At 36.4% G+C, this 12,234-nt stretch overlaps 1 protein-coding gene across 5 annotated transcripts in view; it reads right to left on the bottom strand.

Moving 5' to 3' along the window:
* Nucleotides 1-333: 333 nt before the first annotated feature.
* Nucleotides 334-12,234, bottom strand: part of LOC125679217 (telomerase reverse transcriptase-like) — a 66,347-nt gene continuing 54,446 nt past the window's right edge. For 3 of the 5 annotated variants that reach the window (XM_048918255.2, XM_048918254.2, XM_048918253.2), the window contains exons 26-31: nt 11,917-11,959; nt 10,270-10,399; nt 9,297-9,358; nt 6,973-7,019; nt 3,760-3,874; nt 334-604 (exon numbers count right to left, since the gene is read on the bottom strand). In XM_048918255.2, coding sequence (XP_048774212.2) covers nt 533-604; nt 3,760-3,874; nt 6,973-7,019; nt 9,297-9,358; nt 10,270-10,399; nt 11,917-11,959 — 469 coding nt within the window. In that variant the 3' untranslated portion in view covers nt 334-532. Of the gene's footprint in view, nt 605-3,759; nt 3,875-6,972; nt 7,020-9,296; nt 9,359-10,269; nt 10,400-11,916; nt 11,960-12,234 lie in introns of those variants that run through there. The other 2 variants (XM_048918256.2, XR_007371747.2) reach the window with 2 other exon arrangements.

The following is a 12,234-nucleotide window of genomic DNA, read 5'->3' as shown; positions in this document are numbered from 1 at the left end:
GAGAGGGATCATTGTTTATCATAATCATGCAAAAAGTTTGAATGTTTGATGTCAAGAGTAAAGAAGATTTTTGAAGATTGCATTAAATATGATGCACCCTTCGGGCCTCAAGTAGGTAGGGTCCATGGAATTCAATATTGTTGTTCCTCTTTAGCCATATATGCTATATACCAAAATTGGTTAAAAGAAGAAGCTGAAAATGTTTTAAAGTTACAACTGACCCATGACGACTGATGAAAGCAAATCGCAATAGATCACCTGACTGACTCAGGTGACCTAAAAATAAGGAAGAAAAGAGATATTTCAATGTAAATCAATCAAAAATACAAAATATATCAATTTCATGAAAATTTATTCGGTATATTTTTGGGTTTTCAATATCATCATGTTACTGAGTTGAATTTTTATAGATGATCCACTTTTGGGTTAGAATGCAAGAATAAGGATAGATATGCAATTGAGTATTTCTTTAAAACGATGCATTTCAGGATAATGAAGTCTGTACAAGCTAGTTTTGAATATGATCCAGTCCTTAACATCTCTCCAACTCGACAGGTATTTCTCGTCCACACAATCTTCTGAGAGCAACAGGAGCACCTTCATCCTAAAAATAAAACGTAACTTTTACCCTGTTTTAACTTTTACCCTGTTTTTGAAATTACTGTTTATATTTCAGACAGAAATTGGAGATTTTCATTATAAATATTCTTCAATCCAGTTTTTATATGAAAATTTACAAAACAATGAATTTATTGCAATTTTTATTAGAATAAACAATCAATGCTATGTTCCATCTTATGCACATGCAATATTTAGAACATTATAATATGCCATTTTCGAGATACGCTTGAGTTATTTCCCTCTGTAGAACTCTCGTACATAGTAAGGCGTGAAACAACTTGTTTACATGCGGGAGTGGGACGAATATTCATCACTGCATAAGTGAATGTACTCATTAAGTCTCTCATACGCTGTTTCATCACCCAAATTCAACTGATACACAAACTAAGTAAGTGATAAGTATTCAGGGAGTGATTAGATACATGGAATTCTTATTATATCACATAATTTTATTGGTCGTAGGTATCCTGGATATTACTTTCAAATATGACATTGTTTTTATGTTTCTGCTTTTGTAAAACATTTCTTTCAATAGTATTTTGTGTTTACAATATTTACATATTTAAAAAGAAGCCGCTTTTAATACATTTTATCATCTTCCTCACTGACAGTAAGTCCACTGTCCCACTTAGGCCCTCAAAATTCTACTAAATGTACCTCCTTCACAGGAGAGCTCTTATCTCGAAACTGGCGTATTTCAAAATGTCTATCATTATTGAATGATACAGTTAAAAATACTTGTTACATTTTTTGTTGTTGCATGAATGGATAAGCATTTATATATATTTTAGCTTGGTTGCAAATATGCGAACAAGATCAAAGCCTTATAAATGTAGTATAAAATGTGACCTGGCTTGAACAAACTTGAATATAAACTACAGAAGCCTACTTAGCTCTTGAAAATGATATTTTAAAGATTCTATACATTTCTATGTGAAACTTTAAACACTTATAATAGCCCCACCAAAACAACCTATCTTTGGTCAAAATATGGCTGTTTGACACTTTCTCTGACAACAAAAGTTGGTTAATATAATTACATATTTTGGGGGGGGGTTGTTGGTATTTTTCACTCATCAGCCTTACGTAAAGTCCTATGCATGGTGCTTATGGTTATAACAGTGAGGGTTCTTTACTGTTTCAACACTACATGACATGATACTTTCATTTTTAAGGTCATATCCAAAAACCCCACAATTTTTACTTCTACATACTAGACAAATGAACAGTCACTGTTTATGTTAAATGTTTCAAGTTTAATGCAGTGTCTGTGGTCAAGAATACGCAACTTCCGAGATATCAGCTCTTCTGTGATGGAGGTACATTCAGTGTTCTGTTGAACGCTTGGGTGGGTACAAGATGTGTACATATATTATAGACTAGTTATATAATAACGGATAAAAGTTATGAAAGTGTAAATTTTGTTTATACAGTATAATTTGTCCAAACCGGCCTCTGAGTACTCCGGCGCTCTGTCAATTCCGGCCACAAAATATAGTGCCTAACATTTCTTTAACAAATCCTTTATTAATAATTCCCTGTACTCCGGATACTGCGTATTCTGTATATCAGCCGGCTTACACAGTCCCCACTGCTATCAATTAACTTTAATTATCCTGTGTAAACCGGCCTTTCGATGATACACCACCCTAATTGTTGCGGTCAATTGTATTCGGTGTACACAAGGTCCCAACTGCTCGTAATTAGCTCTAATTATCGCATTTAAACCAGCCACCCCACGATGACCAACCTGTCGGTATTCGGTCGATCACACGCAGTGTACACAAAGGGTGTCTCAAGGGAAGCCACAGGTAAGTAAAAGAGTGCAAATGGCGATGAGTCGCGATCAGTTTAAAATACAACCTGATTTTTAGGGGTGCACTTTTCAATTATGACAGCACCACGCACGAGGTAATGGCGCCCTCCCCCTAATGACAGAGACAAGAGCTGACATTTAAAGACAAAGTTCAATTAATCGATGAATTCGATACATTCTTGGAATGAAAAAAATCGGCAACAATCCCGTTATGTTTTCCAAAAGCAGGGTTTCCCCTCGTGGATTTCTCGGAGCTCTATGGCGAGTCAGACAGTGATGATATGCAGTTAGTTAGCACAACTCGTCATGTCCGGTCGATCACTCGGCATTGTATTAGTTTCCGTTTCACAAATTGAGACAGTTGAAAGCGATACATTTACTATGAAAGCTGGGAAAGACAAATTTTAAACGAACAAAACACAACCTTGACGAACGTACATAATGTAGCACTTGATAACGGCGATGATGTAGACGAAATCGACAATTTACCAACAGAAAATTGCACGAATAATTCCCAGATTTTAAACTGTTTAATGAAAATTGAAACTTTTTCAAATGAGCACGACAATAAAACACTGACATTTATATTTTTACATTTTGAATTCTTTTGTGATATATTAAAACGTTAGCAATCATTACACACGTATGCATAGATAGTGAATACAAGGGAAGCAACTCTCATTCTTGTCAACATTCTGCACTCCGGACTCTGTGCAAACCGGCCAATTTCTTTGGAACCACACATAGCCGGTTTAGACAGATTATACTGTACCAGCCGTTGGTATACTTTAAACTGACCATATCAAGAATAATATTTGTTAGAATTAGGCCATTAAATCAAATGTGAAATTATTTTTTATTTCCTCTTCTGCACGAGTGATATTTTAACCAAAGAAAGATGGAGATTATTGATTTTTGTTTGAGCTATTTTATTATCAAATACTAATAAACTTACTAATATTGTGTGCCCTGCAGTTTGGGTGGTTGCATGGTGTCTGATAATCGGCCTTTAAGCAATATATGAAGGCAGCGATAAGCATTTGTACCCACCGCGTGTGGATGATAGTATGTTTTGCGTCTCACTGTGCGTAAGAGTTCCACAAAGGGAAAGAACTATTGGGCAACTCAGAAATTGCGTATTGAACCCAGCCCTCCCCATTTCAAAGTGCATTCAAAGAACCTGGCACTTCCCCTTTGTAAAGTGAGTGCTCTTACCACTACAACCAGTATGTTAGTTCTAAGATGGCTTTGATAAATATCAAATTGAAGAAAGATTTCAATCTTATTAACTTGATATTTTACTTTATGTACTTGGGACTAACCTTTCTATGAAGGATCTTTTCCACACACTTCAGAGACTGTTTAATCATCTGAATTAACTTCTCGTAGCTTGATGGGTGACATTTCAATTTCGTAAGAAATGCATACCAGGATAACCTTCAGAAAAATAATAAACCTTTCAAGCAATTAGACACAACTGTAACACCCCGCAAAGTATCATGGGATTAATACACCCCACAAAACATCCCGGGATTAATACACCCCACAAAACATCCCAGGATTAATACACCCCACAAAACATCCCGGGATTAATACACCCCAAAAAACATCCCGGGATTAATACACCCCAAAAAACATCCCGGGATTAATACACCCCACAAAACATCCCGGGATTAATACACCCCACAAAACATCCCGGGATTAATACACCCCACAAAACATCCCGGGATTAATACACCCCACAAAACATCCCGGGATTAATACACCCCACAAAACATCCTGGGATTAATACACCCCACAAAACATCCCGGGATTAATACACCCCAAAAAGCATCTTGGGATTAATACACCCCACAAAGCATCCTGGGATTAATACATCCCACAAAGCATTATAGGATTAATACATGTACAACCCACAAAGCATTATAGGATTAATACAACCCACAAAGCATGCCGGGATTAATACACCCTGCAAAGCATCCTGGGATTAATACACCCCTCAAAGCATTATAAGATAAATACACCCCACAAAGCATTATAGGAATAATACACCCCACAAAGCATCAAATGATTGTAAATGCATGCGATTATATAGGGGAAATCTTTAAAAATCTTCTCAAGAACCATTGGGCCAGAAAAGTTAAAACTTACATGAAAGCTTCCTGACATAGTGCAGATTCAAGTTTGTTCAAATCATGATCCTCGGGGGTAGGGTGGGGCCACAGTAGGGGATCAAAGTTTTATAATCGAGTATAGAGGGAAAATCTTTAAAAATCTTATTTTCAAGAACCACTAGGCCGGAAAAGTTCAAATTTCCACGAAAGCTTCCTGACATAGTGCAGATTCAAGTTTGTTCAAATCATGATCCTCGGGGGTAGGGTGGGGCCACAGTAGGGGATCAAAGTTTTATAATCGAGTATAGAGGGAAAATCTTTAAAAATCTTATTTTCAAGAACCACTAGGCCGGAAAAGTTCAAATTTCCACGAAAGCTTCCTGACATAGTGCAGATTCAAGTTTGTTCAAATCATAGCTCCTGGGGGTAGGGTGGGTAGTGGATCAAAGTTTTACAATCGAGTATATAAGAAAAATCTTTAAAAGTCTTCTTCTCAAAAACCACTGGGCCAGAAAAGTTCAAATTCACATGAAAACTTCCTGACATAGAGTAGATCCAAGTTTGTGCAATTCATGGTTCCGGAGGTAGGGTGTGGCCACAATGGGGGGGGGGGGGGGGGGGTCAAAGTGTTATATGCTGATATATGGGAGATCTTGTCACCTAGCAACAATGTTTGACCTACTTTTTAAAAAAATCCCTGACCTATTCAATATCTCTTGCACTATTTAAGGCAGTCTAATTAAAACCAGCCCCCCTTCTCCTATCGTCGTCCTGACGACGATAGGAGAAGGGGGGCTGGTTTTAATCAGACTGTATTTAAGGTAGAGCTTTCATATTTTGTATATAGGGTCATGGCAAGACATAATTATTTTGTGAAACTTGATCTTATGACCTTGACCTACTTTTAATAAAAATCTTACCTATTTAATATCTCCTGAACCATTTAAGATAGAGATTTCATATTTTGTATATAGATTTCTTATGGCAAGGTCTTCTTCATATCATTCATACTATGATCAATGACCTTGTGACCTTGGTATTATCCAGAACAGCAAGATCATGTTAATCATATTGGTGTTGAGGCATCTCTGTGCTATGTGAATTCATTTTCAGTTATGTTGTGAATCTTTGGGGCTAGGTTGGGGGCACAATATGGGGTCAAAATTTTTCATGGGAATAAAGATTGATAAAAAAAAATCTATTAAAAATCAAAACAGCTGAACAATGACAGGGCCAAGGTGACAGGTGAGTGATATGGCCCACGGGTCTCTTGCCTGACTATTCTTACCACCTAATGCATAACAAACTGGTCTAAGCCACATGAAATGCTGTCATGGGTATCCGTGCTAATCAGGGTATGTAGTGATGTCTCACGGACACAAGATCTTGTGTGGTAGAGTTCAATCAACCATGAATTGCTTGGGAACGTGTTTGATATCACGCAATTAAAAAATGGTAACAATAAATTATTAATGATAAAAATTATTGACATTTAATTAGGGCCACACCTACAGGCTGGAGATCTATGGTGAACAGCCTGTGTGTGCGTCCATCCATGCATTAACAGTTTTCCTGACTTTTTTATCTGTCCCTGCAGCTATTGAAAATTTATACACAAACTTATATTAATGGGTTACAGATTAAGTCTGAGTTTGGGCTTTCTTCATCTATATTTAAAAAAGTTAAGGACCTTAAACTTGGCAAATTTGATACATTTGACAGTTTCACAGACTTTTTGGATTATCTCTGAAGCTATTGATCTGAAAATTTATCCAGTAACTTATATAAATGGGGTTTTAGTTTGGGAGTTGTTCAATCTGATTAAGATTAGACATGTAAACCGCTCCTCTATGATACACTTCAATACAATTTTAATTAGATTGGGCGTTGTTGACCTTTTTTGGAAAGAGTTACAAACCTTAAACTAAGTAAATAATGCCACAAAGCGGGGCCTTTCTGTGATGCTTGCCATCACAATGATATCTAGTTGGAGTTGCGTTTTTGTTGCATGTCAGTATATTTTCAATAGTAAAATTAGGTCTAGACAACAATTTTAATCTCTTCTTCTTGTGACTGGACTTAGTAGTCTTGGGTCTCAGTAATGACACACCTCTAGGAACATTTTTCTTTACGAATTGACCTCGGCTTTCTCTACTGTACCTTGGACGAGAGTCAAGACAAACACTCTGTGTATAGAGCTTTAAAGCATGCTTGTGTAAAGTACATGTACATGCATTATTGTAATGTTGAAATGTTAGGTTGTCACCCAGACATGACACCTTGACAGACAGAAAAACAGACAGGTTTATATTCCAATAAGCTTACTCATAATTTGTTTGCAGGGATATGAAAATTTTCAAATGTTTCATGATTAAAACAAGTGCAAGAAAAAAAATTCCATCAAAAATAGAGATACTGTACCATTCCATTACTTCTTTTGGAACATCAAATACAAAACTGGCTCCAAACTGAAACAAAAGGTCAAAGGGTTACAAAGCTCACCTTTCTCATGCATACTCATAATTTAGGATACCAATTAAACTACTACTGTAGTCCTATCATGAAAACGCTTGCATATTAATACACCAATCTAGTTACATATGAACGCATCAAATTTTGACCAATCAGATAGCATCGTTTGTTTCTGTGCACATAGTTGGACATAGCATCAAGAAAATGGCACTTGTGAATTTGTGTTGAAATGCTGAGTTATGTGTATCAAGGAACAGTATCACTTACAATGATATATCATGGTGAATAATCAAAACACTTGTAAATTGGATAGGAAGAATCTGAAACACTTATCAGTGCGTAATTTATCCCATTCCCAAAGCCAAAGCCTAATTTCAATAAGTGTTTACATTGGATCTCACTCTGTCAAAAGCCACTATCACAGCTAAACGTTGACAACATTACAAAGCAGCATACTTATTTATGTTCCATAAAGGTCTTTAAACAGGGAGTGAGCTTTTGCAAAAAACCTACAGCCAAACAGAGCCTCACTTTAATATAATTGTGGCCTCATTGCCTCATTATGTTGCCTCTTACGAACGGGCCAAGGGGTATGGAAGAAAAAAAATCAAACCTCAGATAACATAATGTATACAGGGTATCATTTAGAAAATAAATGCAAACATTCTTTGTTCTTTTATCTTCAAATTTACTGAATAATTAATTTTGCTTTGTTTCATTATTCTATATCATTGCTACCGAAGACTACCCAGATCCTTGTGATGCAGATTGGTGAACTGTAGAGAGCGAGACAAAAGATTAAATACATTGTATCAGCAGTTTAAATCAGTTGTGACACCTATCAGCCAGACTAGGTATGCATCAACAAAAAAGGCAGATCAGAGATGTGCGCAATATACCCTTGTAAGGTTGTCCCTAATGCAAGAATCTATCTATAGGTTACTGTCACTTCGTCCCAAAATTATTTCACTCCAATATTCTTTATTAAACAAGCACAAAATTTATCATGATCGTCCAAAAGTGAATTGATGATAAATTAGTCTAGGCCAAGTGGATGCCAGGTATTTATTTTGATATTCATTTTTTCCTGTACTGAAGGTTCGGTAAATTCTCCATAAATGGAATGCTGTGTTATTACACAGATTACTTAAGATCTTGTGACAGATTCTATGTGCTAAACAGAAGAAGTATGCTTGTGCTTGTTAAAATCCAGTCGTAGATGAAAACAATTCTCAAAGAATCACTTTCATCTGTAAAATATTTCATTACATTCAGTATGATATATAACTTATGAAACAGGTATATTGTTTAATCTTCTGAGTCACTCGAGTGACCTATTGCTATGCGTCTGTCATCCATAAACAATTTTACATTTTAACTTTTTTTGGACAACTACCAGTCCAATATGCTTCAAATTTGGTATGCAGCATCTTTAAGAGAAGAGAGACATGAAATGTAAACTTCAGGATTTCAGGCACCCCCATGACCTTAGGGGTGGGACAAAAACTGCTTAAAAAAATGACCAATTTTCAAAATCTTCTTCTCTACAACTGCACATCTGAAGAAAAACTAAATTCAAAGTTAAGTCTAGCAGGAGGGCCTCTACCAAAATTGTAAATTTCATGGTCCCCAGGGTAGAGATTTCAATTTAGTATCAATAGCATTAAAGAAGATGTTATTAAATGTTTTACACATAAACACCATATGCCAAATTTGGCCCTGCTCTAGAGTCAGAACCTCTACCCTGGGAATCATGAAATTTACGATTTTGGTAGATGCCTTCATGCTCAACATGACTATGCATTTATTTTTTCTTACAGATGCGCGGGTGTAGAGAAGACGTTTGAAAACTGGTCAATTTCTGGCAGTTTTTGCTTCACCCCTGTAAGTTCCCAGGGGTGTAGGAATCTTGAAATTTGCAATCTATCTTCCCCTTCTCCTAAAGATTCTTCATACCAAATTTAAAAAGAATTGGAAGTGTAGTCATCAAGAGGAAGTTAAAAGAGTTTAATTGTTAACGCATGACGGATGCTGCATGACAATGGACGTATAGACCAATAGTAACAGGTTACTTGAATGACTCAGGTGACCTAAAAATAGAAACGACCTATTACATTATGTATGTGCGAGTTCAGAGTACTAATTGATTTTGCCACAAAATATGATAGAACTAGCAAAATACCAAAATATCATAAAAAGATCAGAAAATTTGTCTTTCATCATAAATTTTTGATTTTGCATGGTTCTATCATAGACAGCCTCTTCAAACTTACCTTTCTTTTACACTGTACAGCAGCTTGAGAATAGAAATATGTGCCAATGTCATGGATGATGGCTGAAAAGTAAAAAAAGTAAGAAACTTATATCTACTGACACCACACTACACATTTAAAACACTTTATATTCATTCATTACACTTGGAATGTAATCAGTAAAAGCATGGTACTCAAGTAATATTCCGGAAATTTATCCATCGACTATCCAGGTTCTACATTGTAATTTTCAACGTAAAATCTGTATTTAAGTCACATGACCTATCACTATAAATACAGCATGAAACAGTTGTCGTCAGTCAGTTATTGTCGAAGCCCAGAGCGAGAAGACGTGGTGGACACGATTAACAGTAAGTTGCAAGCAAAAAAGTGATTTACTGAGAAAGCCAGTGTTTAATTCCGTGCATTGTAACGGTGTTAGAGTGGAGGCATTGAGGCTGTCCTTTTAATTGGCTGACCTTAGTAGTAAGAGGCCTGCCACTGTCGAGGTCGACCAGATAAAGGCTAGCCACATAATTCATCTGTTCTATGTACTGGACTTGACTGATGACCAGGCTGTTTTCACAGTGTCTGCCTGAATAAGGCTCTACAGTGTGTGCAGCGGTTGAAGGGCGGTCGCTTGTACTGTGTGTCTTGAATAAGGCTGCAGTACAAGCGCTAATCCAAGGTCAGCCAGTCTTTGGCTGAGGGTGGTCATACCCATTGTTAAATCATTTTGATATTATAAATCATTTGGTTAACCCCTGATCTTTGTATGTTGATTGAATTTCTTTGATTTCAAAGTAATTATTAACCTGGGTAGGGTTAGGTTATATTTGTATATATTTGCAGGCCTAATGTTTCTAATAACATTCCCAATTTAATTTTATCAATGAAAGTTGCTCTTCTAATTAAACCTCGAACCCTTGAATTGACAAGGCACGAACTTTGATAGCCTTATAGTGTACTGTATAAGGAAATACGTTACACTCACAATGGAAGAACTGTGGATTGTCCTGGACTCTTTGATTTTCTGGAAGACAAGATGCATAGCAGTGGAACTTCAGGGCAGTTAACAGCACAAGTCTGTAACTGTTAGATACCACCACCTCTAGAGAGTTCAGCTGTCAAAATAGTTCATAAAAATAGAGATGTTCTAATAGCTCATTGCAAGTATTTGATAATCTATGTACCATTCTACAATGTTATAACATAGCTAGACCTGTCCTTATCTAAACATTCCCTTCATTGGTTCTGGGTCAAGACACATTTGTTTTTTAAAACAACAACCTGCATATGTGTTTCTAATGTCTCTCAGTTACAAAGTCAAGTTCACTCCTTTTTACCAATTACCTTGGGAAATGTCATGATACATAATAGGCCATCAGCAACTTTTGCACTAAGTATGAATTTTTTATTGTCTCTGCATTAGAAACTAATGGTTCAGACAACAACAGTGGGATGCCTGACATGTCATTATACATGGACAACTAGCTTTACATGGCATGAAACAAATTTTTGAAGGAAAATAAAACAAGAAGCCCATGGGCCAAATCGCTCACCTGGGCTCATATTTCAAGATTTTTCCTACATATTTGCATGTAAAACGTTAATCCCTATTGTGGCCCAAACCTACTCCCGAAGGCCATGATTTTTTTCAAAATTGAATCTGGACTATGACAGGAAGCTTTCATGTGAATGTATACTTTTCTGGCCCAGTGATATTTCATCAGAAGATTTTTAATGATTTTCCCTATATATTTGTGTGGAAAAATTTGATCCCCTATTGTGGCCCCATCCTACCCCAGGGGGCCATGATTTTAACAAAATTGAATCTGCACTATGTCAGGAAGCTTTCATGTAAATTTGAACTTTCCTGGCCCAATAGTTTTTTGAGAAGAAGATTTTTAAAGATTTTCCCTATATATTTGTATGAAAAACTTTGATCCCCTATTGTGGCCCCATTACACCCCCGGGGGCCATGATTTTAACAAACTTGAATCTGCACTATGTCAGAAAGCTTTCATGTAAAAATCAGCTAATCTGGCTCAGTGGTTCTTGAGAAGATTTTTCCTATATATATGTATGTAAAACTTTGATCCCCTATTGTGGCCCCAATCCAACCCCCGGGGGCCATGATTTTAACAAATTTGAATCTGCACTATGTCAGGAAGCTTTCATGTAAATATCAGCTTTTCTGGCCCAGTGGTTCTTGAGAAGAAGATTTTTCCTATATATTTGTATGTAAAACTTTGATCCCCTATTGTGGCCCCATCCAACCCCGGGGGCAATGATTTTAACAAACTTGAATCTGCACTATGTCAGGAAGCTTTCAAGTAAATATCAGCTTTTCTGGCTCAGTGGTTCTTGAGAAGATTTTTAAATGACCCCCCCCCATTTTTGTGATTATCTCCCCTTTGAAAGGGACGTGGCCCTTCATTTGAACAAATTTGAAAGCCCTTCACCCAAGGATGCTTTGTGACAAGTTTGGTTGAAATTGGCCCAACAGTTCTTGAGAAGAAGTCGAAAATGTGAAAAGTTTACAGACAGACGAACAACAGGTAATCAGAAAAGCTCACTTGAGGTTTCAGCTCAGGTGAGCTAAAAAAGATTTGCTGCTTACTAGCATTTTGATATTTACCTTGGTATCAAGAAAAACTGCATGGCATTTTGGGCGGAGGGACCTAATGATGAAAATAGTGATAAAAATGTATTTAATCAAATACTCCAAGACTGAAATTGAAAATATCAATTTGAACAACTACCTATAATTAAAAGAAATTCTTCACATTTGGAAGAACAAAAAATATCTGCAAAATATATACCATATTACAGGCTTTTTATCAGCTATAACTTATTTTGGCATCATTAGCAATGGTTCTGACAATGCTAAAAATAATTCAAGCCCATAAATCAATCACAGTCACAACAATTTGTTGTTAAGGTAGTACTCTACATC

This window comes from Ostrea edulis, chromosome 2, assembly GCF_947568905.1.
Source record: "Ostrea edulis chromosome 2, xbOstEdul1.1, whole genome shotgun sequence".
Lineage (NCBI taxonomy): Eukaryota > Metazoa > Mollusca > Bivalvia > Ostreida > Ostreidae > Ostrea > Ostrea edulis.
This window is presented reverse-complemented; position numbering and strand designations above follow the sequence as displayed.